The sequence below is a fragment of the Ranitomeya imitator genome, chromosome 3 (genome assembly GCF_032444005.1).
Source record: "Ranitomeya imitator isolate aRanImi1 chromosome 3, aRanImi1.pri, whole genome shotgun sequence".
Lineage (NCBI taxonomy): Eukaryota > Metazoa > Chordata > Amphibia > Anura > Dendrobatidae > Ranitomeya > Ranitomeya imitator.
Window position 1 is genome coordinate 833,898,648 of NC_091284.1, and position 23,856 is coordinate 833,922,503.

Below are 23,856 nucleotides of genomic sequence, written 5' to 3' on the forward strand. Positions count from 1 at the left end.
TAAAAAATCGTGTTCCCCAGTGTTATAGTACGAGAAGATAACACTGAAGGATTTGGAATTATCCTTATAATTTATGATTGGAAAAACAATGGATGTAATAGAATTAGAAAGAAATAATGCAGCACAGAATGTGAGATTATCTAGTAGGGAGAGAACGCAGGGTGTAGGATTATTTTATAGGAACTTTTTGGGATTATGTACCTGGAAAAATTACTTGAGATTCCGGGATTAATAAATGAGTGCAGTAATTGAGGTTATCAGGTTAGAATATTGGTGTGAGATTAAGATTAGTAAAGTCAGGAAAGTGCAAGGAGTAAATGACCGAACAATTAGTGAAATTGGATTATAAATCAGGTACTGCATGTGGATTACAAAGTGGGACAATCTGGATTATCACAGCGCTTCGCAGGAATTAGGATTAAGATGCAGAATTCCAAATTTCAAAAAAGAATCAGTATTATTATGTTTTGCAAAGGGCGAGAGATTAGGAATCACCCAACCAAGAGAGAGGACACTGATCAATGAGGATTAACTAATGGGATTAAGTGTTATTTTGTTAGGGAATCCGTCACCACAATGATAATAAAGCGGAAGAAGCGCGGAATTAGGGATGAAGTGCAGAGGAGATAGGATTATCATGTCATATAATAAAATGATACAAATGGATGGGAAGCGTCCCAGACAGAGCAGGACGGGGACGGGGACGGCGGATTATTCCCTCGTCACGGTTCACACCAGGACAGATGTGCAGGAAATAGAACCAAAGTGCGACTGGGAGAAATACGATTTCTTCTAAAATAAATGTTCTGAAATTCTGTGAAATCTCCGTAGTGGTGGAGGATGGAAGTCACTAGAGGAGCAAGGACGCGGGATAACAGCAGGAATTAGGATTAGGAGGGATGACTTGGGGACAATCTCTGTGGATATCCGGATTATCACCCAGAGGTGTGAACCTCCACAGCTGGACGGACCGGGGATTTGTGGAGAAACCTTTCTGGAATTTGTCTTCTTAGCCGGGATAAAGCATTCTGAGATGCGAGACCCCCAGGACGGCCCCCGAGGAGGATTACAGCCCCAGGAATTAGGCTTCTCAGGCCGGATTAACGGGACAGAATGAGGGGATTGCTGCAGGATAAGGCGGAGGATTCTGATACACAAAGATCCTGGCTACAGGAAAATCTACATATCAGTCATGGAATCATCATGGCTCCTCACTCACCAGGGTGGCAAACGGTAGATTACATGTGCACTGTATGGCAGTATTACATGTGCACTGTATGGCACTATTATATGTGCACAATATGACAGTATTATATGTGCACTGTATGGCAGTATTGTATGTGCACTGTATGGCAGTATTATATGTGCACTATATGACAGTATTATATGTGCACTGTATGGCAGTATTATATGTGGACTGTATGGCAGTATTATATGTGGACTGTATGACAGTATTATATGTGCACTGTATGGCAGTATTATATGTGGACTGTATGGCAGTATTATATGTGCACTATATGACAGTATTATATGTGCACTGTATGGCAGTATTATATGTGGACTGTATGGCAGTATTATATGTGGACTGTATGGCAGTATTATATGTGGACTGTATGGCAGTATTATATGTGGACTGTATGGCAGTATTATATGTTGACTGTATGGCAGTATTATATGTGGACTGTATGGCAGTATTTCATGTGCACTGTATGGCAGTATTACATGTGCACTGTATGGCAGTATTATATGTGGACTGTATGGCAGTATTATATGTGCACTGTATGGCAGTATTATATGTACACTGTATGGCAGTATTGTATGTGCACTGTATGGCAGTATTATATGTGCACTATATGACACTATTATATGTGCACTGTATGGCAGCATTATATGTGGACTGTATGGCAGTATTGTATGTACACTGTATGGCAGTATTGTATGTGCACTGTATGGCAGTATTATATGTGCACTGTATGGCAGTAATATATGTGCACTGTATGACAGTATTATATGTGCACTGTATGGCAGTATTATATGTGGACTGTATGGCAGTATTATATGTGCACTGTATGGCAGTATTGTATGTGCACTGTATGGCAGTATTATATGTGCACTGTATGGCAGTATTATATGTGCACTGTATGGCAGTATTATATGTGCACTGTATGGCAGTATTATATGTGCACTATATGGCAGTATTACACATGGGCTCTATGGCAGTATTACATGTGGATTATATGGCAGTATTATATATGGACTGTATGGCAGTATTATATGTGCACTGTATGGCAGTATTATATGTGCACTGTATGTCACTATTATATGTGCACTGTATGGCAGTATTATATGTGCACTGTATGTCAGTATTATATGTGCACTGTATGGCAGAATTATATGTGCACTGTATGGCAGTATTATATGTGCACTGTATGGCAGTATTATATGTGCACTATATGACAGTATTATATGTGCACTGTATGGCAGTATTATATGTGGACTGTATGGCAGTATTATATGTGCACTATATGACAGTATTATATGTGGACTGTATGACAGTATTATATGTGCACTGTATGGCAGTATTATATGTACACTGTATGGCAGTATTGTATGTGCACTGTATGGCAGTATTATATGTGCACTGTATGACAGTATTATATGTGCACTGTATGGCAGTATTATATGTGGACTGTATGGCAGTATTATATGTGGACTGTATGGCAGTATTATATGTGGACTGTATGGCAGTATTATATGTGGACTGTATGGCAGTATTATATGTGCACTGTATGGCAGTATTTCATGTGCACTGTATGGCAGTATTACATGTGCACTGTATGGCAGTATTACATGTGGACTGTATGGCAGTATTATATGTGCACTGTATGGCAGTATTATATGTACACTGTATGGCAGTATTGTATGTGCACTGTATGGCAGTATTATATGTGCACTGTATGACAGTATTATATGTGCACTGTATGGCAGCATTATATGTGGACTGTATGGCAGTATTATATGTACACTGTATGGCAGTATTGTATGTGCACTGTATGGCAGTATTATATGTGCACTGTATGGCAGTATTATATGTGCACTATATGACAGTATTATATGTGCACTGTATGGCAGTATTATATGTGGACTGTATGGCAGTATTGTATGTGCACTGTATGGCAGTATTGTATGTGCACTGTATGGCAGTATTATATGTGCACTGTATGGCAGTATTATATGTTCACTATATGACAGTATTATATGTGCACTGTATGGCAGTATTATATGTGCACTATATGGCAGTATTACACATGGGCTCTATGGCAGTATTACATGTGGATTATATGGCAGTATTATATATGGACTGTATGGCAGTATTATATGTGCACTGTATGGCAGTATTATATGTGCACTGTATGTCACTATTATATGTGCACTGTATGTCAGTATTATATGTTCACTGTATGTCAGTATTATATGTGCACTGTATGGCAGAATTACATGTGCACTGTATGGCAGTATTATATGTGCACTGTATGGCAGTATTATATGTGCACTATATCACAGTATTATATGTGCACTGTATGGCAGTATTATATGTGCACTGTATGGCAGTATTATATGTGCACTATATGACAGTATTATATGTGCACTGTATGGCAGTATTATATGTGCACTATATGGCAGTATTACACATGGGCTCTATGGCAGTATTACATGTGGATTACATGGAAGTATTATATATGGACTGTATAGCAGTTTTACACATGGACTCTATGGCAGTATTACATGCGGACTTTAGGGCAGTATTATATGTTGACTGTATGGCAGTATTCAGAGAAGAAATAAGGAATCCAGCTCAACGAGGTAGTGAAAAATATCAACGCGATTCTGGTGGTCAAGCATCCTTTATCATGATTAAGGGGTGCTTGACCACCAGAAACGTGTTGATATCGCATTTTATTCTTTGTAATTGCTGATGTTTTTATCCTCTACTGAACATATTTTTCAAGTGAATAAAGAAAAGGGTTTTTTTTCACTACCTCGTTGAGCTGGATTCCTTATTTCTTCTCTGACTTCTCCACGCCTTGACACAGCAGTTCATTGCTCCGAGTTTCCAAGGATATCGATCATGGTGAGCTGGACTTTGTTTGATTTTGTATGGCAGTATTACATGTGGACTTTATGGCAGTATTATATGTGGACTATAGGGCAGTATTATATGTGGACTATATGACAGTATTATATATGGACTGTATGGCAGTATTACACGTGGACTCTATGGCAGTATTACATGTGGACTATAGGGCAGTATAATATGTGGACTGTATGGCAGTATTACATGTGGACTATATTTCAGTATTACATGTGGACTTTAGGGCAATATTATATGTGGATTGTATGGCAGTATTACCTGTGGAGTCTATGGCAGTATTATATGTTGACTGCATGGCAGTATTATATGTGGAGTATATGGCAGTATTACATGTGGTCTCTATGGCATCATTACATGTGGACTATATCGCAGTATTACATGTGAAGTCTATGGCAGTATTATATGTGGAGTCTATGGCAGTATTATATGTAGACCTTATTGCACTATTATATATGGACTCTATGGCGGTATTATATGTGCAGTCTATGGCACTATTATATGTAGACCCTATTGCACTATTATATATGGACTTTATGGCGGTATTATATGTGGACCCAATGGCACAATTACAAGTGGACTCTATGGCACTCTATACAGTGAGTACAGAAAGTATTCAGACCCCTTTACATTTTTCACTCTTTGTTTCATTGCAGACATTTGGTAAATTCTATAAAGTTCATTTTTCCTCATTAATGTTCACTCTGCACCCCATCTTGTCTGAAAAAAACATTTTTGCAAATTTATTGAAAAAGGAAAACTGAAATATAACATGGTCATAAGTCTTCAGACCCTGTCAGGAATCCCACCGTGCTGCCACCAATATGTCACGGATCGGGGGTGACCTTTGGCCAACAGACGGCTATCACATGTGCAGGGCGCTTATCTTAGTTATCCCTCCACTGCTACAATGTGATGAAACCACAAACAAGGCTATTGACCTATCAATTTACCGCAGGGGCTTATTTTATTAGTTATTATTATTATTATTATTAGTTTATTATTAGTTATCCCACTGCTGCTACAATATCAAACTGCAGGGATTTATGTATATCCACTTCGGAACTTGCAGCTCTCCGGCACCCCCCTTACCCTCAGGTCAGTCAGGGAACTACACCTGGGATAATCTGTCTCCGGACTGGCTGCTTCACTGTGGACTGGCTAGCAGGCACACTGCAGCGAGGGAATTATAAATGCTCAGGCCGCAGCCAGACAATAGCTTATAAAACCCCGTTCCGTCGCTGCCAGCGGCACCCACCTAGCCCAGAACACACTTCGCTGCCACCAGCTCATATTTCTCCTCAGAGAGGTTCGAGCCAACTTTTATAACTTTTACTCCATAAAAAGATTAGGCAGTGTTTAAAAAAGGTATATCATTATTATATCAAGATTTTACAAGATGAGACAATTTAAAGTATGTACAGCAATTATAAAAAAGCAGGGATTAAAACAGAAAGTCAGGGTATGTGCACACGTATTCTTGGCCACTGCGGATTTTTCAGCAGCAGATTTGATAAATCTGCAGGGCAAAAACACTGCGTTTTTGCTGCAGATTTATCGCGGATTTACTGTGGTTTTTCTGCGGTTTTCACTGCGGTTTTACAACTGCAGTTTTCCATAGGGGCAGCTGTAAAACCGCTGTGGAATTAGCAGAAAGAAGTGACATGCTGCGGAATGTAAACCGCTGCGTTTCCGCGCGTTTTTTTCCACAGCATGTGCACAGCGTTTTTGGTTTCCCATGGGTTTACATTGAACTGTAAACTCATGGGAAACTGCTGTGGATCCGCAGCTGCGGAAACGCTGTGGATTCGCAGCAAAATCTGCAACGTGTGCACATACCCTCACACTCACATGTGCTTAGATCATTTCAGCTAACCAGGCTGGTGGGCGGAGCCAAATGTCCCAGTTCATCAGAGGGACTTGCTGTAACAGCTCCTCAGGCAAGACTGAAGGTTGGGTTGAGTGTCGTGCCTTATACTTGCAGGCTTGTGACATCACTAAAGGGGCTGGCTTACATACACCCTCCCCTAGCTGCCAGGGTGGACATTTTGGTACGAAAACTTATAAAACACCTAGATGTGCTTGCGAACCTAGCAGAATCACAGCACACACATCCCTCATCTTATATTGAAATTAGCTTTCTATTGAATCCAAACGTGGTCTGGCTATTCCGCTCTGTTTAGGAGAAATCCACAATTTGTACTTGTTGCGTTTAGCTGCTAGCGCTTACAGTAGTTGAAAGATCTACCAATGGAAATTCGCAATATGTAATCATTATTTTTCTAGCCCAAATCGGTGGCCCAATATCTTACTATAATAGAACAAAGAACCTCATGTCTTTTGAGAGAGACTATACCAGTTTTAGCTGGTACTAGATGGGAGAATTGTCTACAATAAACATTCTTTTGGTGGGAGGGAATGAGAGGTTTGGGATTCACACACACACACACACACAAACAGACGGCAGCAGAGGCGAAGAGAGGAGGGGTCAGAGCCCACAGCATGTGTGATAACGGGGAAAATGAAAAATCCTACTCCATTTTATACATTAATGTCACAGACTCTTTGCTCAGACAGTCATATTTAAGTCACATGTTGTCCATTTCCTTGTGATTCTCCTTGAGATGGTTCTACTCCTTCATTGGAGGCCAGCTGTGTGTAATTACACTGATAGGACATGATTTGGAGCAGCGCACACCTGTCTATATAAGACCTCACAGCTCACAGTGCATGTCAGACCAAATGAGAATCATGAGGTCAAAGGAACTGATCAAGGAGCTCAGAGACAGAATTGTGGCAAGGCACAGATCTGGCCAAGGTTACAGCAGAATTTCTGCAGGACTCAAGGTTCCTAAGAGCACAGTGGCCTCCATAATCCTTAAATGGAAGGAGTTTGGGACCACCAGAAGTCTTCCTAGACCTGACCGTCCAGCCAAACTGAGCAATCATGGGAGAAGAGCCTTGGTGAGAGGTAAAGAAGAACCCCAAGATCACTGTGGCTGAGCTCCAGAGATGCAGTAGGGAGATGGGAGAAAGTTCCACAAAGTCACCTATCACTGCAGCCTCCACCAGTTGGGCCTTTATGGCAGAGTGACCGATGGAAGCCTCTCCTCAGTGCAAGACATAAGGTACCGTCACACTGAACGATATCGCTAGCGATCTGTGACGTTGCAGCGTCCTGGCTAGCAATATCGTTGTGTTTGACACGCAGCAGCGATCAGGATCCTGCTGTGATGTCGTTGGTCGGAGCAGAAAGTCCAGAACTTTATTTCGTCGCTGGACTCCCGCAGACATCGCTGAATCGGCAGGGCCGCGCTTAGTAACCTGATGTTTACCCTGGTTACCAGCGTAAACGTAAAAAAAAACAAAACACTACATGCTTACATTCCGGTGTCTGTCCCCCGGCGCTGTGCTTCTCTGCACTGTGTAAGCGCCGGCCGGAAAGCAGAGCACAGCGGTGACGTCACCGCTCTGCTTTCCGGCTGGCGCTCACAGTCAGTGCAGAGTAGCACAGCGCCGGGGGACAGACACCGGAATGTAAGTGTGTAGTGTTTGGGTTTTTTTACGTTTACGCTGGTAACCAGGGTAAACAACGGGTTACTAAGCGCGGCCCTGCGCTTAGTAACCCGATGTTTACCCTGGTTACCAGGGGACTTCGCATAGTTGGTCGCTGGAGAGCTGTCTGTGTGACAGCTCTCCAGCGACCACACAGCGACGTTGCAGCGATCGGGATCGTTGTCTAGATCGCTGCAGCGTCGCTAAATGTGACGGTACCTATATGAAAGCCGCATAGAATTTGCTAAAAAAAACACATGAAGGACTTCCAGACTATGAGAAATAAGATTCTGTGGTTTGATGAGATGAAGATAGACCTTTCTGGTGATAATTCTAAGGGGTATGTGTGGAGAAAACCAGGCACTGCTCATCACCTGCCCAATACAATCCCCACAGTGAAGCATGGTGGAGGCAGCATCATGCTATGGGGATGTTTTTCAGCTGCAGGGACAGGATGACTGGTTGTCATTGATGGAAACATGAATGCCGCCAAGTCCAGAGATATCCTGGATGAAAACCTCTTCCAGAGTGCTCTGGACCTCAGACTTGGCCGAAGGTTCACCTTCCAACAAGACAAGGACCTTAAGCACACAGCTAAAATAACAAAGGAGCAGCTTCAGAACAACTCTGTGACCATTCCTGACCGGCCCAGCCAGAGCCCTGACCTAAACCCAACTAAGCATCTCTGGAGAGACCTGAAAATTGCGTCCACCAACGTTCACCATCCAACCTGACGGAACTGGAGAGGATCTGCAAGGAAGAATGGCCGAGGATCCCCAAATTCAGGGGGGGAAACTTGTGGCATCATTCCCAAGAAGACTCCTGGCTGTACGAGCTCAAAAGGGGCTTCTACTCAATACTGAGCAAAGGGGCTGAAGAATTATGGCCATGGGATATTTCAGGTTTTCTTTTTTAATAAATTTGCAAAAATTTCTATATTTGTTTTTTTTCCAGTAAAGATGGAGTGGAGAGTGAACATTAATGAGAAAAAATGAACTTTATAGAATTTACCAAATGGCTGCAATGAAACAGAGTGAAAAATGTAAAGAGGTCTGAATACTTTCCGTACCCACTGTATGTGGACACTATGGCACTATTATATGTAGACCCTATTGCACTATTATATGTGGACTCTATGGCACTATTATATGTGGACTCTATGGTACTATTATATGTGGACTCTATGGCACTATTATATGTGGACACTATGGCACTATTATATGTGGACTCTATGGTACTATTATATGTGGACTCTATGGCACTATTATATGTGGACTCTATGGCACTATTATATGTGGACTCTATGGCACTATTATATGTGGACCCTATGGCACTATTATATGTGGACTCTATGGCACTATTATATGTGGACCCTATGGCACTATTATATCTAGACCCTATTGCACTATTATATGTGGACCCTATGGCACTATTATATGTGGACCCTATGGCACTATTATATGTGGACTCTATGGTACTATTATATGTGGACTCTATGGCACTATTATATGTGGACCCTATGGCACTATTATATGTGGACTCTATGGCACTATTATATGTGGACCCTATGGCACTATTATATGTGGACTCTATGGCACTATTATATGTGGACTCTATGGCACTATTATATGTGGACCCTATGGCACTATTATATGTAGACCCTATTGCACTATTATATGTGGACTCTATGGCACTATTATATGTGGACTCTATGGCACTATTATATGTGGACCCTATGGCACTATTATATGTGGACTCTATGGCACTATTATATGTGGACCCTATGGCACTATTATATGTAGACCCTATTGCACTATTATATGTGGACTCTATGGCACTATTATATGTGGACCCTATGGCACTAGTATAAGTGGACCCTATGGCACTATTATATGTGGACCCTATGGCACTATTATATGTGGACTCTATGGCACTATTATATGTGGACCCTATGGCACTATTATAAGTGGACCCTATGGCACTATTATATGTGGATCCTATGGCACTATTATATGTGGACTCTATGACACTATTATATGTGGACCCTATGGCACTATTATATGTGGACCCTATGGCACTATTATATGTGGACTCTATGGTACTATTATATGTGGACTCTATGGCACTATTATATGTGGACTCTATGGCACTATTATATGTGGACCCTATGGCACTATTATAAGTGGACCCTATGGCACTATTATATGTGGACCCTATGGCACTATTATATGTGGACTCTATGACACTATTATATGTGGACCCTATGGCAGTATTATATGTGGACTCTATGGCACAATTATATGTGGACCCTGTGGCACTATTATATGTGGACTCTATGGCACTATTATATGTGGACCCTATGGCACTATTATAAGTGGACCCTATGGCACTATTATATGTGGACCCTATGGCACTATTATATGTGGACTCTATGACACTATTATATGTGGACCCTATGGCAGTATTATATGTGGACTCTATGGCACTGTTATATGTGGACCCTATGGCAGTATTATATGTGGACTCTATGGCACTATTATATGTGGACCCTGTGGCACTATTATATGTGGACCCTATGGCACTATTATAAGTGGACCCTATGGCACTATTATATGTGGACCCTATGGCACTATTATATGTGGACTCTATGACACTATTATATGTGGACTCTATGGCAGTATTATATGTGGACTCTATGGCACTATTATATGTGGACCCTGTGGCACTATTATATGTGGACTCTATGGCACTATTATATGTGGACTCTATGACACTATTATATGTGGACCCTATGGCACTATTATATGTGGACCCTATGGCACTATTATATGTGGACTCTATGGCACTATTATATGTGGACTCTATGGCACTATTATATGTGGACTCTATGGCACTATTATATGTGGACTCTATGACACTATTATATGTGGACCCTATGGCACTATTATATGTGGACCCTATGGCACTATTATATGTGGACTCTATGGCACTATTATATGTGGACCCTATGGCACTATTATATGTGGACTCTATGGCACTATTATATGTGGACTCTATGGCACTATTATATGTGGACCCTATGGCACTATTATATGTGGACCCTATGGCACTATTATATGTGGACTCTATGGCACTATTATATGTGGACTCTATGGCACTATTATATGTGGACCCTATGGCACTATTATATGTGGACCCTATGGCACTATTATATGTGGACTCTATGGCACTATTATATGTGGACCCTATGGCACTATTATATGTGGACCCTATGGCACTATTATATGTGGACTCTATGGCACTATTATATGTGGACCCTATGGCACTATTATATGTGGACTCTATGGCACTATTATATGTGCTCTGTATGATGCTATTATTTCTACTGTATATAGCACAATTACTTGCTGCGCGCAGTGCCGGTCACTATTTCTATCATTGCTGATGATGTGGTTGGCATTGTTGTTGTACTGAGCCATCTTGTCTGTCACTGTTATTTTATCATTGTGGTTGGGTAGTATTTCTATGTGGGCACTATTAATGGCATTATTATGGGGGCACTGTCTGTGGAAGTCACTGAAGGATTTCTGGATGTCACTGTTTTGGGGCACTGTGGCTATCAATGTTGTTCGTGTTATGATTATGTTGCTATAAGGTCGCTGTGATTAGCATTGCTACAAGGGCACTTTGGTTGGCATTGTAATGGGGGCATTGTAGATAGCATTGTTATGGAGGCACTGTGGCCGGTATTGTTATGGGGCACCGTGGCTGATATTGTTATGGGGCACTGTGGCTGATATTGTTATGGGCACTATAGCCGGTATTGTTATGGGCACTATGGCCGGTATTGTTATGGAGCACTGTGGCCGGTATTGTTATGGGCACCGTGGCTGATATTGTTATGGGGCACTGTGGCTGATATTGTTATGGGCACTATAGCCGGTATTGTTATGGGGCACTATGGCCGGTATTGTTATGAGGCACTATGGCCGGTATTGTTATGGGGCACTGTGGCTGATATTGTTATGGGGGCACTGTGGCTGATATTGTTATGGGGCACTATGGCCGGTATTGTTATGGGGCACTGTGGCCGGTATTGTTATGGGGCACTGTGGCCGGTATTGTTATGGAGCACTGTGGCTGATATTGTTATGGGGGCACTGTGGCTGATATTGTTATGGGGGCACTGTGGCTGATATTGTTATAGGGGCACTGTGGCCGGTATTGTTATGGGGCACTATGGCCGGTATTGTTATGGGGCACCATGGCCGGTATTGTTATGGGGCAGTGTGGCCGTATTGTTATGGGGCACTGTGGCTGATATTGTTATGGGCACTATGGCCGGTATTATGGGGCACTATGGCCGGTATTTTTATGGGGCACTATGGCCGGTATTGTTATGGGGGCACTGTGGCTGATATTGTTATGGGCACTATGGCCGGTATTGTTATGGGGCACCGTGGCTGATATTGTTATGGGACACTGTGGCTGATATTGTTATGGGGCACTATGGCCGGTATTGTTATGGGGCACTGTGGCCGGTATTGTTATGGGGCACTGTGGCTGATATTGTTATGGGCACTATAGCCGGTATTATGGGGCACTGTGGCCGGTATTGTTATGCGGCACTGTGGCCGGTATTGTTATGGGGCACTGTGGCCGATATTGTTATGGGGGCACTATGGCCGGTATTATGGGGCACTGTGGCCGGTATTGTTATGGGGGCACTGTGGCTGATATTGTTATGGGCACTATGGCCGGTATTGTTATGGGGCACCGTGGCTGATATTGTTATGGGACACTGTGGCTGATATTGTTATGGGGCACTATGGCCGGTATTGTTATGGGGCACTGTGGCCGGTATTGTTATGGGGCACTGTGGCTGATATTGTTATGGGCACTATAGCCGGTATTATGGGGCACTGTGGCCGGTATTGTTATGCGGCACTGTGGCCGGTATTGTTATGGGGCACTGTGGCCGATATTGTTATGGGGGCACTATGGCCGGTATTATGGGGCACTGTGGCCGGTATTGTTATGGGGGCACTGTGGCTGATATTGTTATGGGCACTATAGCCGGTATTGTTATGGGGCACTATGGCCGGTATTGTTATGGGGCACTATGGCCGATATTATGGGGCACTGTGGCCGGTATTGTTATGGGGGCACTATGGCCGGTATTGTTATGGGGCACTATGGCCGATATTATGGGGCACTGTGGCCGGTATTGTTATGGGGGCACCGTGGCTGATATTGTTATGGGGGCACTGTGGCTGATATTGTTATGGGCACTATAGCCGGTATTGTTATGGGGCACTATGGCCGGTATTGTTATGGGGCACCGTGGCTGATATTGTTATGGGGCACTATGGCCGGTATTATGGGGCACTGTGGCCGGTATTGTTATGGGGCACTATGGCAGGTATTGTTATGGGGGAACTATGGCCGGTATTGTTATGGGGGCACTATGGCCGGTATTGCTATGGGGGCACTGAGCTTTTATTGCCTGTCCTTCCCATTTGCAGTGTTCCTGCGGACTGATCCAGGCCCTTCCACTGCCCATATAAGACGGCTGCTGTCACTTCTACATCCCTCGGTGACTCAGGAGGACAGAAGAATTCATTGTATTCTAGATATTCACTCTCACATCTCCCACCCCGGCCCACCCGGCCCCCTGTCCTAATGTTACCCCGTCCTGCGCTATTCTGGGCAGTCAGACAGGTCGGGTGTCTATTACCCTCTGGGATCCGCTGGCGATGAATCTCCGGGATTCCGATAGATGGAAGTGACGGCAGCGGCCAGCACTGGGGGTCTCCGGGGGGTCACATGCCCCCATGGCTCCCTCCGGTCACAGAACAGATCAGATGTTCACACTTACTAAATTCTATAAATGAACTTCCTCCAATCACCGTAACATTCTGGTCATTATATCATTATATCGTCTTCCCCAAAATATGTGACCCCCCACAAAACGAGCGGTCAGAGGTGTCAGTAAAAGAACCCAATGAGCACACAGCACCTCCGGGCGGACTCAGTGCTGCCCCCTGCAGTCCGGGTTCCAGAATGCTCACTACAATGTAACAGTCTCCAGTTATCCCAGTATACAATGTATCCTCCTCTCCACAGACGTTACCTGGAGCCGGACCCCATCGCCCGACCACTGCCGCCTTCCGACTACTCCACCCACCATCCCCCCCGCAGGTGATAGTGATCAGGTGTCTCACGTCTGCGGCATGTGGCGGGCGGTCTCGTGTTATGTGACGTGTCACCTGTTACGTGACGTGTCACCTGTTACGTGGCGTGTCACCTGTTACGTGGCGAGTCACCTGTTACGTGGCGAGTCACCTGTTACGTGGCGTGTCACCTGTTACGTGGCGTGTCACCTGTTACGTGGCGTGTCACCTGTTACGTGGCGTGTCACTTGTTACGTGGCGAGTCACCTGTTATGTGGCGAGTCACCTGTTACGTGGCGAGTCACCTGTTACGTGGCGTGTCACCTGTTACGTGGCGTGTCATCTGTTACGTGGCGTGTCACTTGCGTCACTGACATGTATGACAAGCGGGAATTCCAAACATTATGTAAACAAAGTAATAGTTTTGCACAGCCTTAAAGGGCTACACACCTCTTTTTTTTTTCACACGCCGTTTTCTGTGCCCTTGTGACTAATATTGGATCTGATCTCCCCGATGTCTCAGCCTCCATCCTTCTCTAACCACAATGAGCCGAGTTTCTCCTTCCTGTGACCCATAAACATCCAGTTAATGCAGAAGACGACACAGATGAAAAGCAGAAAACAGATATTTCCATTCACTGACAGCAATCTAAAGTGGAATTGATACATAGGGAAAACACTGGCCACTTCATAGACAAACCCTGTACAGCGCCATCCTGACACTTGTGGACGTGCCTGGTACTGCAGCTCAGCCACAGTCATTGAATGCTCTGCAGTACCACTGGGATAGACTGGCTGCCTCCTCCTTATTCTGCAGACTGACCGGGGTCCCAGGAGGTCGGTCATCGATGCTGTATAGTCCTGGAACGTCATTTCCCATAATCCGACCTTAGATTGAGTAACTGTTATACAATCTGCACACCGAGTGGTCAGGTATTGTATCACTAGAATATAACAGCACACCGTGTGGTCAGGTGTGGTATCACTAGAATATAACAGCACACCGTGTGGTCAGGTATGGTATCACTAGAATATAACAGCACACTGTGTGGTCAGGTATGGTATCACTAGAATATAACAGCGCACCGTGTGGTCAGGTATGGTATCACTAGAATATAACAGCACACCGTGTGGTCAGGTATGGTATCACTAGAATATAACAGCACACCGTGTGGTCAGGTATGGTATCACTAGAATATAACAGCACACTGTGTGGTCAGGTGTGGTATCACTAGAATATAACAGCGCACCGTGTGGTCAGGTATGGTATCACTAGAATATAACAGCACACCGTGTGGTCAGGTATGGTATCACTAAAATGTAACAGCACACCGTGTGGTCAGGTATGGTATCACTAGAATATAACAGCACACCGTGTGGTCAGGTGTGGTATCACTAGAATATAACAGCACACCGTGTGGTCAGGTATGGTATCACTAAAATGTAACAGCACACCGTGTGGTCAGGTATGGTATCACTAGAATATAACAGCACACCGTGTGGTCAGGTATGGTATCACTAGAATATAACAGCACACCGCGTGGTCAGGTATGGTATCACTAGAATATAACACCACACCGTGTGGTCAGGTATGGTATCACTAGAATATAACAGCACACCGTGTGGTCAGGTATGGTATCACTAGAATATAGCAGCACACCGTGTGGTCAGGTGTGGTATCACTAGAATATAACAGCACACCGTGTGGTCAGGTGTGGTATCACTAGAATATAACAGCACACCGTGTGGTCAGGTGTGGTATCACTAGAATATAACAGTGCACCGTGTGGTCAGGTATGGTATCACTAGAATATAACAGCACACCGTGTGGTCAGGTATGGTATCACTAGAATATAACAGTGCACCGTGTGGTCAGGTATGGTATCACTAGAATATAACAGCACACCGTGTGGTCAGGTATGGTATCACTAGAATATAACAGCGCACCGTGTGGTCAGGTATGGTATCACTAGAATATAACACCACACCGTGTGGTCAGGTATGGTATCACTAGAATATAACAGCACACCGTGTGGTCAGGTATTGTATCACTAGAATATAACAGCACACCGTGTGGTCAGGTATGGTATCACTGGAATATAACAGCACACCGTGTGGTCAGGTATGGTATCACTAGAATATAACAGCACACCGTGTGGTCAGGTATGGTATCAGTAGAATATAACAGCGCACCGTGTGGTCAGGTATGGTATCACTAGAATATAACACCACACCGTGTGGTCAGGTATGGTATCACTAGAATATAACAGCACACCGTGTGGTCAGGTATGGTATCACTAGAATATAACAGCACACCGTGTGGTCAGGTATGGTATCAGTAGAATATAACAGCACACCGAGTGGTCAGGTGTGGTATCACTAGAATATAACAGCACACCGTGTGGTCAGGTATGGTATCACTAGAATATAACAGCACACCGTGTGGTCAGGTATGGTATCACTAGAATATAACAGCACACCGTGTGGTCAGGTATTGTATCACTAGAATATAACAGCACACCGTGTGGTCAGGTATGGTATCACTAGAATATAACAGCGCACCGTGTGGTCAGGTATGGTATCGCTAGAATATAACAGCACACCGTGTGGTCAGGTATGGTATCACTAGAATATAACAGCACACCGTGTGGTCAGGTATGGTATCACTAGAATATAACAGCGCACCGTGTGGTCAGGTATGGTATCACTAGAATATAACAGCACACCGTGTGGTCAGGTGTGGTATCACTAGAATATAACAGCACACCGTGTGGTCAGGTATGGTATCACTAGAATATAACAGCGCACCGTGTGGTCAGGTGTGGTATCACTAGAATATAAGAGCACAACGTGTGGTCAGGTATGGTATCACTAGAATATAACAGCACACGGTGTGGTCAGGTATGGTATCACTAGAATATAACAGCGCACCGTGTGGTCAGGTGTGGTATCACTAGAATATAACAGCACACCGTGTGGTCAGGTGTGGTATCACTAGAATATAACAGCACACCGTGTGGTCAGGTATGGCATCACTAGAATATAACAGCACACCGTGTGGTCAGGTATGGTATCACTAGAATATAACAGCGCACCGTGCGGTCAGGTATGGTATCACTAGAATATAACAGCGCACCGTGCGGTCAGGTATGGTATCACTAGAATATAACAGCGCACCGTGCGGTCAGGTATGGTATCACTAGAATATAACAGCGCACCGTGCGGTCAGGTATGGTATAACTAGAATATAACAGCGCACCGTGCGGTCAGGTATGGTATCACTAGAATATAACAGCGCACCGTGTGGTCAGGTATGGTATCACTAGAATATAACAGCACACCGTGTGGTCAGGTATGGTATCACTAGAATATAACAGCACACCGTGTGGTCAGGTGTGGTATCACTAGAATATAACAGCGCACCGTGTGGTCAGGTGTGGTATCACTAGAATGTAACAGCGCACCGTGTGGTCAGGTATGGTATCACTAGAATGTAACAGCACACCGTGCGGTCAGGTATGGTATCACTAGAATATAACAGCATACCGTGCGGTCAGGTATGCTATCACTAGAATATAACAGCACACCGTGCGGTCAGGTATGCTATCACTAGAATATAACAGCACACCGTGTGGTCAGGTATGCGATCACTTGAATATAACAGCACACCGTGTGGTCAGGTATGGTATCACTAGAATATAACAGCACACCGTGTGGTCAGGTATGGTATCACTAGAATATAACAGCACACCGTGTGGTCAGGTATGGTATCACTAGAATGTAACAGCGCACCGTGTGGTCAGGTATGGTATCACTAGAATATAACAGCGCACCGTGTGGTCAGGTATGGTATCACTAGAATATAACAGCACACCGTGTGGTCAGGTATGGTATCACTAGAATATAACAGCACACCATGTGGTCAGGTATGCTATCACTAGAATATAACAGCACACCGTGTGGTCAGGTGTGGTATCACTAGAATATAACAGCACACCGTGTGGTCAGGTATGCTATCACTAGAATATAACAGCACACCGTGTGGTCAGGTGTGGTATCACTAGAATATAACAGCACACCGTGTGGTCAGGTATGGTATCACTAGAATATAACAGCACACCGTGTGGTCAGGTATGCTATCACTAGAATATAACAGCACACCGTGTGGTCAGGTGTGGTATCACTAGAATATAACAGCACACCGTGTGGTCAGGTATGCTATCACTAGAATATAACAGCACACCGTGTGGTCAGGTGTGGTATCACTAGAATATAACAGCACACCGTGTGGTCAGGTATGGTATCACTAGAATATAACAGCACACCGTGTGGTCAGGTATGGTATCACTAGAATATAACAGCACACCGTGTGGTCAGGTATGGTATCTCTAGAATATAACAGCACACCGTGTGGTCATGTATGGTATCACTAGAATATAACAGCGCACCGTGTGGTCAGGTATGGTATCTCTAGAATATAACAGCACACCGTGTGGTCAGGTATGGTATCACTAGAATATAACAGCACACCGTGTGGTCAGGTATGGTATCTCTAGAATATAACAGCGCACCGTGTTGTCAGGTATGGTATCACTAGAATATAACAGCACACCGTGTGGTCAGGTATGGTATCACTGGAATATAACAGCACACCGTGTGGTCAGGTATGGTATCACTAGAATATAACAGCACACCGTGTGGTCAGGTATGGTATCTCTAGAATATAACAACGCACCGTGTGGTCAGGTATGGTATCACTGGAATATAACAGCACACCGTGTGGTCAGGTATGGTATCACTAGAATATAACAGCACACCGTGTGGTCAGGTATGGTATCACTAGAATATAACAGCACACCGTGTGGTCAGGTATGGTATCTCTAGAATATAACAGCACACCGTGTGGTCATGTATGGTATCACTAGAATATAACAGCGCACCGTGTGGTCAGGTATGGTATCTCTAGAATATAACAGCACACCGTGTGGTCAGGTATGGTATCACTAGAATATAACAGCACACCGTGTGGTCAGGTATGGTATCTCTAGAATATAACAGCGCACCGTGTTGTCAGGTGTGGTATCACTAGAATATAACAGCACACCGTGTGGTCAGGTATGGTATCACTAGAATATAACAGCGCACCGTGTGGTCAGGTATGGTATCACTAGAATATAACAGCACACCGTGTGGTCAGGTATGGTATCACTAGAATATAACAGCACACCGTGTGGTCAGGTATGATATCACTAGAATATAACAGCACAACGTGTGGTCAGGTATGGTATCACTAGAATATAACAGCACACCGTGTGGTCAGGTATGATATCACTAGAATATAACAGCACACCGTGTGGTCAGGTATGGTATCACTAGAATATAACAGCGCACCGTGTGGTCAGGTATGGTATCACTAAAATATAACAGCACACTGTGTGGTCAGGTATGGTATCACTAGAATATAACAGCAAACCGTGTGGTCAGGTATGGTATCACTAGAATATAACAGCACAACGTGTGGTCAGGTATGGTATCTCTAGAATATAACAGCGCACCGTGTGGTCAGGTATGGTATCACTAAAATATAACAGCACACTGTGTGGTCAGGTATGGTATCACTAGAATATAACAGCACACCGTGTGGTCAGGTATGGTATCACTAGAATATAACAGCACACCGTGTGGTCAGGTATGGTATCTCTAGAATATAACAGCGCACCGTGTGGTCAGGTATGGTATCACTAGAATATAACAGCACACCGTGTGGTCAGGTATGGTATCACTAGAATATAACAGCACACCGTGTGGTCAGGTATGGTATCAGTAGAATATAACAGCACACCGTGTGGTCAGGTATGGTATCACTAGAATATAACAGCACACCGTGTGGTCAGGCATGGTATCACTAGAATGTAACAGCACACCGTGTGGTCAGGTATGGTATCACTAGAATATAACAGCACACCGTGTGGTCAGGCATGGTATCACTAGAATGTAACAGCGCACCGTGTGGTCAGGTATGGTATCACTAGAATATAACAGCACACCGTGTGGTCAGGTATGGTATCACTAGAATATAACAGCACACCGTGTGGTCAGGTATGGTATCACTAGAATATAACAGCACACCGTGTGGTCAGGTATGGTATCACTAGAATATAACAGCACACCGTGTGGAAAGGTATGGTATCACTAGAATATAACAGCACACCGTGTGGTCAGGTATGGTATCACTAGAATATAGCAGCACACCGTGTGGAAAGGTATGGTATCACCAGAATATAACAGCACACCGAGTGGTCAGGTATGGTATCACTAGAATATAACAGCACACCGAGTGGTCAGGTATGGTATCACTAGAATATAACAGCACACCGTGTGGTCAGGTATGGTATCACTAGAATATAACAGCACACCGTGTGGTCAGGTATGGTATCACTAGAATATAACAGCGCACCGTGTGGTCAGGTATGGTATCACTAGAATATAACAGCACACCGTGTGGTCAGGTATTGTATCACTAGAATATAACAGCACACCATGTGGTCAGGTGTGGTATCACTAGAATATAACAGCACACCATTTGGTCAAGTGTGGTATCACTAGAATATAACAGCACACCGTGTGGTCAGGTATGGTATCACTAGAATATAACAGCGCACCGTGTGGTCAGGTATGGTATCACTAGAATATAACAGCACACCGTGTGGTCAGGTATTGTATCACTAGAATATAACAGCACACCATGTGGTCAGGTGTGGTATCACTAGAATATAACAGCACACCATTTGGTCAAGTGTGGTATCACTAGAATATAACAGCACACCATGTGGTCAGGTGTGGTATCACTAGAATATAACAGCACACCGTGTGGTCAGGTGTGGTACCACTAGAATATAACAGCACACCGTGTGGAAAGGTATGGTATCACCAGAATATAACAGCACACCGAGTGGTCAGGTATGGTATCACTAGAATATAACAGCACACCGAGTGGTCAGGTGTGGTATCACTAGAATATAACAGCACACCGTGTGGTCAGGTATGGTATCACTAGAATATAACAGCACACTGTGTGGTCAGGTGTGGTATCACTAGAATATAACAGCACACCGTGTGGTCAGGTATGGTATCACTAGAATATAACAGCGCACCGTGTGGTCAGGTATGGTATCACTAGAATATAACAGCACACCGTGTGGTCAGGTATTGTATCACTAGAATATAACAGCACACCATGTGGTCAGGTGTGGTATCACTAGAATATAACAGCACACCATTTGGTCAAGTGTGGTATCACTAGAATATAACAGCACACCATGTGGTCAGGTGTGGTATCACTAGAATATAACAGCACACCGTGTGGTCAGGTGTGGTACCACTAGAATATAACAGCACACCGTGTGGTCAGGTGTGGTACCACTAGAATATAACAGCACACCGTGTGTTCAGGTATGGTATCACTAGAATATAACAGCACACCGAGTGGTCAGGTGTGGTATCACTAGAATATAACAGCACACCGTGTGGTCAGGTATGGTATCACTAGAATATAACAGCACACCGTGTGGTCAGGTATGGTATCACTAGAATATAACAGCACACCGAGTGGTCAGGTGTGGTATCACTAGAATATAACAGCACACAGTGTGGTCAGGTATGGTATCACTAGAATATAACAGCACACCGTGTGGTCAGGTATGGTATCACTAGAATATAACAGTGCACCGTGTGGTCAGGTGTGGTATCACTAGAATATAACAGCACACCGTGTGGTCAGGTGTGGTACCACTAGAATATAACAGCACACCGTGTGTTCAGGTATGGTATCACTAGAATATAACAGCGCACAGTGTGGTCAGGTATGGTATCACTAGAATATAACAGCACACCGTGTGGTCAGGTGTGGTATCACTAGAATATAACAGCACACCGTGTGGTCAGGTATGGTATCACTAGAATATAACAGCACACCGTGTGGTCAGGTATGGTATCACTAGAATATAACAGCGCACCGTGTGGTCAGGTGTGGTATCACTAGAATATAACAGCACACCGTGTGGTCAGGTATGGTATCACTAGAATATAACAGCGCACCGAGTGGTCAGGTATGGTATCACTAGAATATAACAGCGCACCGTGTGGTCAGGTGTGGTATCACTAGAATATAACAGCACACCGTGTGGTCAGGTATGGTATCACTAGAATATAACAGCACACCGTGTGGTCAGGTATGGTATCACTAGAATATAACAGCGCACCATGTGGTCAGGTATGGTATCTCTAGAATATAACAGCACACCGTGTGGTCAGGTATGGTATCACTAGAATATAACAGCACACCGTGTGGTCAGGTATGGTATCACTAGAATATAACAGCGCACCATGTGGTCAGGTATGGTATCTCTAGAATATAACAGCACACCGTGTGGTCAGGTGTGGTATCACTAGAATATAACAGCAAACCGTGTGGTCAGGTATGGTATCACTAGACTATAACAGCACACCGTGTGGTCAGGTATGGTATCACTAGAATATAACAGCACACCGTGTGGTCAGGTATGGCATCACTAGAATATAACAGCACACCGTGTGGTCAGGTATGGTATCACTAGACTATAACAGCACACCGTGTGGTCAGGTATGGTATCACTAGAATATAACAGCACACCGTGTGGTCAGGTATGGTATCACTAGAATATAACAGCACACCGTGTGGTCAGGTATGGTATCACTAGAATAAAACAGCACACCGTGTGGTCAGGTATGGTATCTCTAGAATATAACAGCACACCATGTGGTCAGGTATGGTATCACTAGAATATAACAGCACACCGTGTGGTCAGGTATGGTATCACTAGACTATAACAGCACACCGTGTGGTCAGGTATGGTATCACTAGAATATAACAGCACACCGTGTGGTCATGTATGGTATCACTAGAATATAACAGCACACCGTGTGGTCAGGTATGGTATCACTAGAATATAACAGCACACCGTGTGATCAGGTATGGTATCACTAGAATATAACAGCACACCGTGTGGTCAGTTGTGGTATCACTAGAATATAACAGCACACCGTGTGGTCAGGTATGGTATCACTAGAATATAACAGCACACCGTGTGGTCAGGTATGGTATCACTAGAATATAACAGCACACCGTGTGGTCAGGTATGGTATCAGTAGAATATAACAGCACACCGTGTGGTCAGGTATGGTATCACTAGAATATAACAGCACACCGTGTGGTCAGGTATGGTATCACTAGAATGTAACAGCGCACCGTGTGGTCAGGTATGGTATCACTAGAATATAACAGCACACCGTGTGGTCAGGTATGGTATCACTAGAATATAACAGCACACCGTGTGGTCAGGTATGGTATCACTAGACTATAACAGCACACCGTGTGGTCAGGTATGGTATCACTAGAATATAACAGCACACCGTGTGGTCAGGTATGGTATCACTAGAATATAACAGCACACCGTGTGGTCAGGTATGGTATCACTAGAATATAACAGCACACCGTGTGGTCAGTTGTGGTATCACTAGAATATAACAGCACACCGTGTGGTCAGGTATGGTATCACTAGAATATAACAGCACACCGTGTGGTCAGGTATGGTATCACTAGAATATAACAGCACACCGTGTGGTCAGGTATGGTATCAGTAGAATATAACAGCACACCGTGTGGTCAGGTATGGTATCAGTAGAATATAACAGCGCACCGTGTGGTCAGGTATGGTATCACTAGAATATAACAGCGCACCGTGTGGTCAGGTATGGTATCACTAGAATGTAACAGCGCACCGTGTGGTCAGGTATGGTATCACTAGAATATAACAGCGCACCGTGTGGTCAGGTATGGTATCACTAGAATATAACAGCGCACCGTGTGGTCAGGTATGGTATCTCTAGAATATAACAGCACACCGTGTGGTCAGGTATGGTATCAGTAGAATATAACAG

At 44.0% G+C, this 23,856-nt stretch overlaps 1 protein-coding gene across 1 annotated transcript in view; it reads right to left on the reverse strand.

Moving 5' to 3' along the window:
- Nucleotides 1-13,909, reverse strand: part of PDE2A (phosphodiesterase 2A) — a 633,083-nt gene extending 619,174 nt beyond the window's left edge. The window contains exon 1 of the mRNA XM_069759489.1: nt 13,839-13,909. Within this exon, the coding sequence (XP_069615590.1) occupies nt 13,839-13,855 (17 nt within the window). The 5' untranslated portion in view covers nt 13,856-13,909. The remainder of the gene's footprint in view (nt 1-13,838) is intronic.
- Between the last annotated feature and the right edge of the window lie 9,947 nt (nt 13,910-23,856).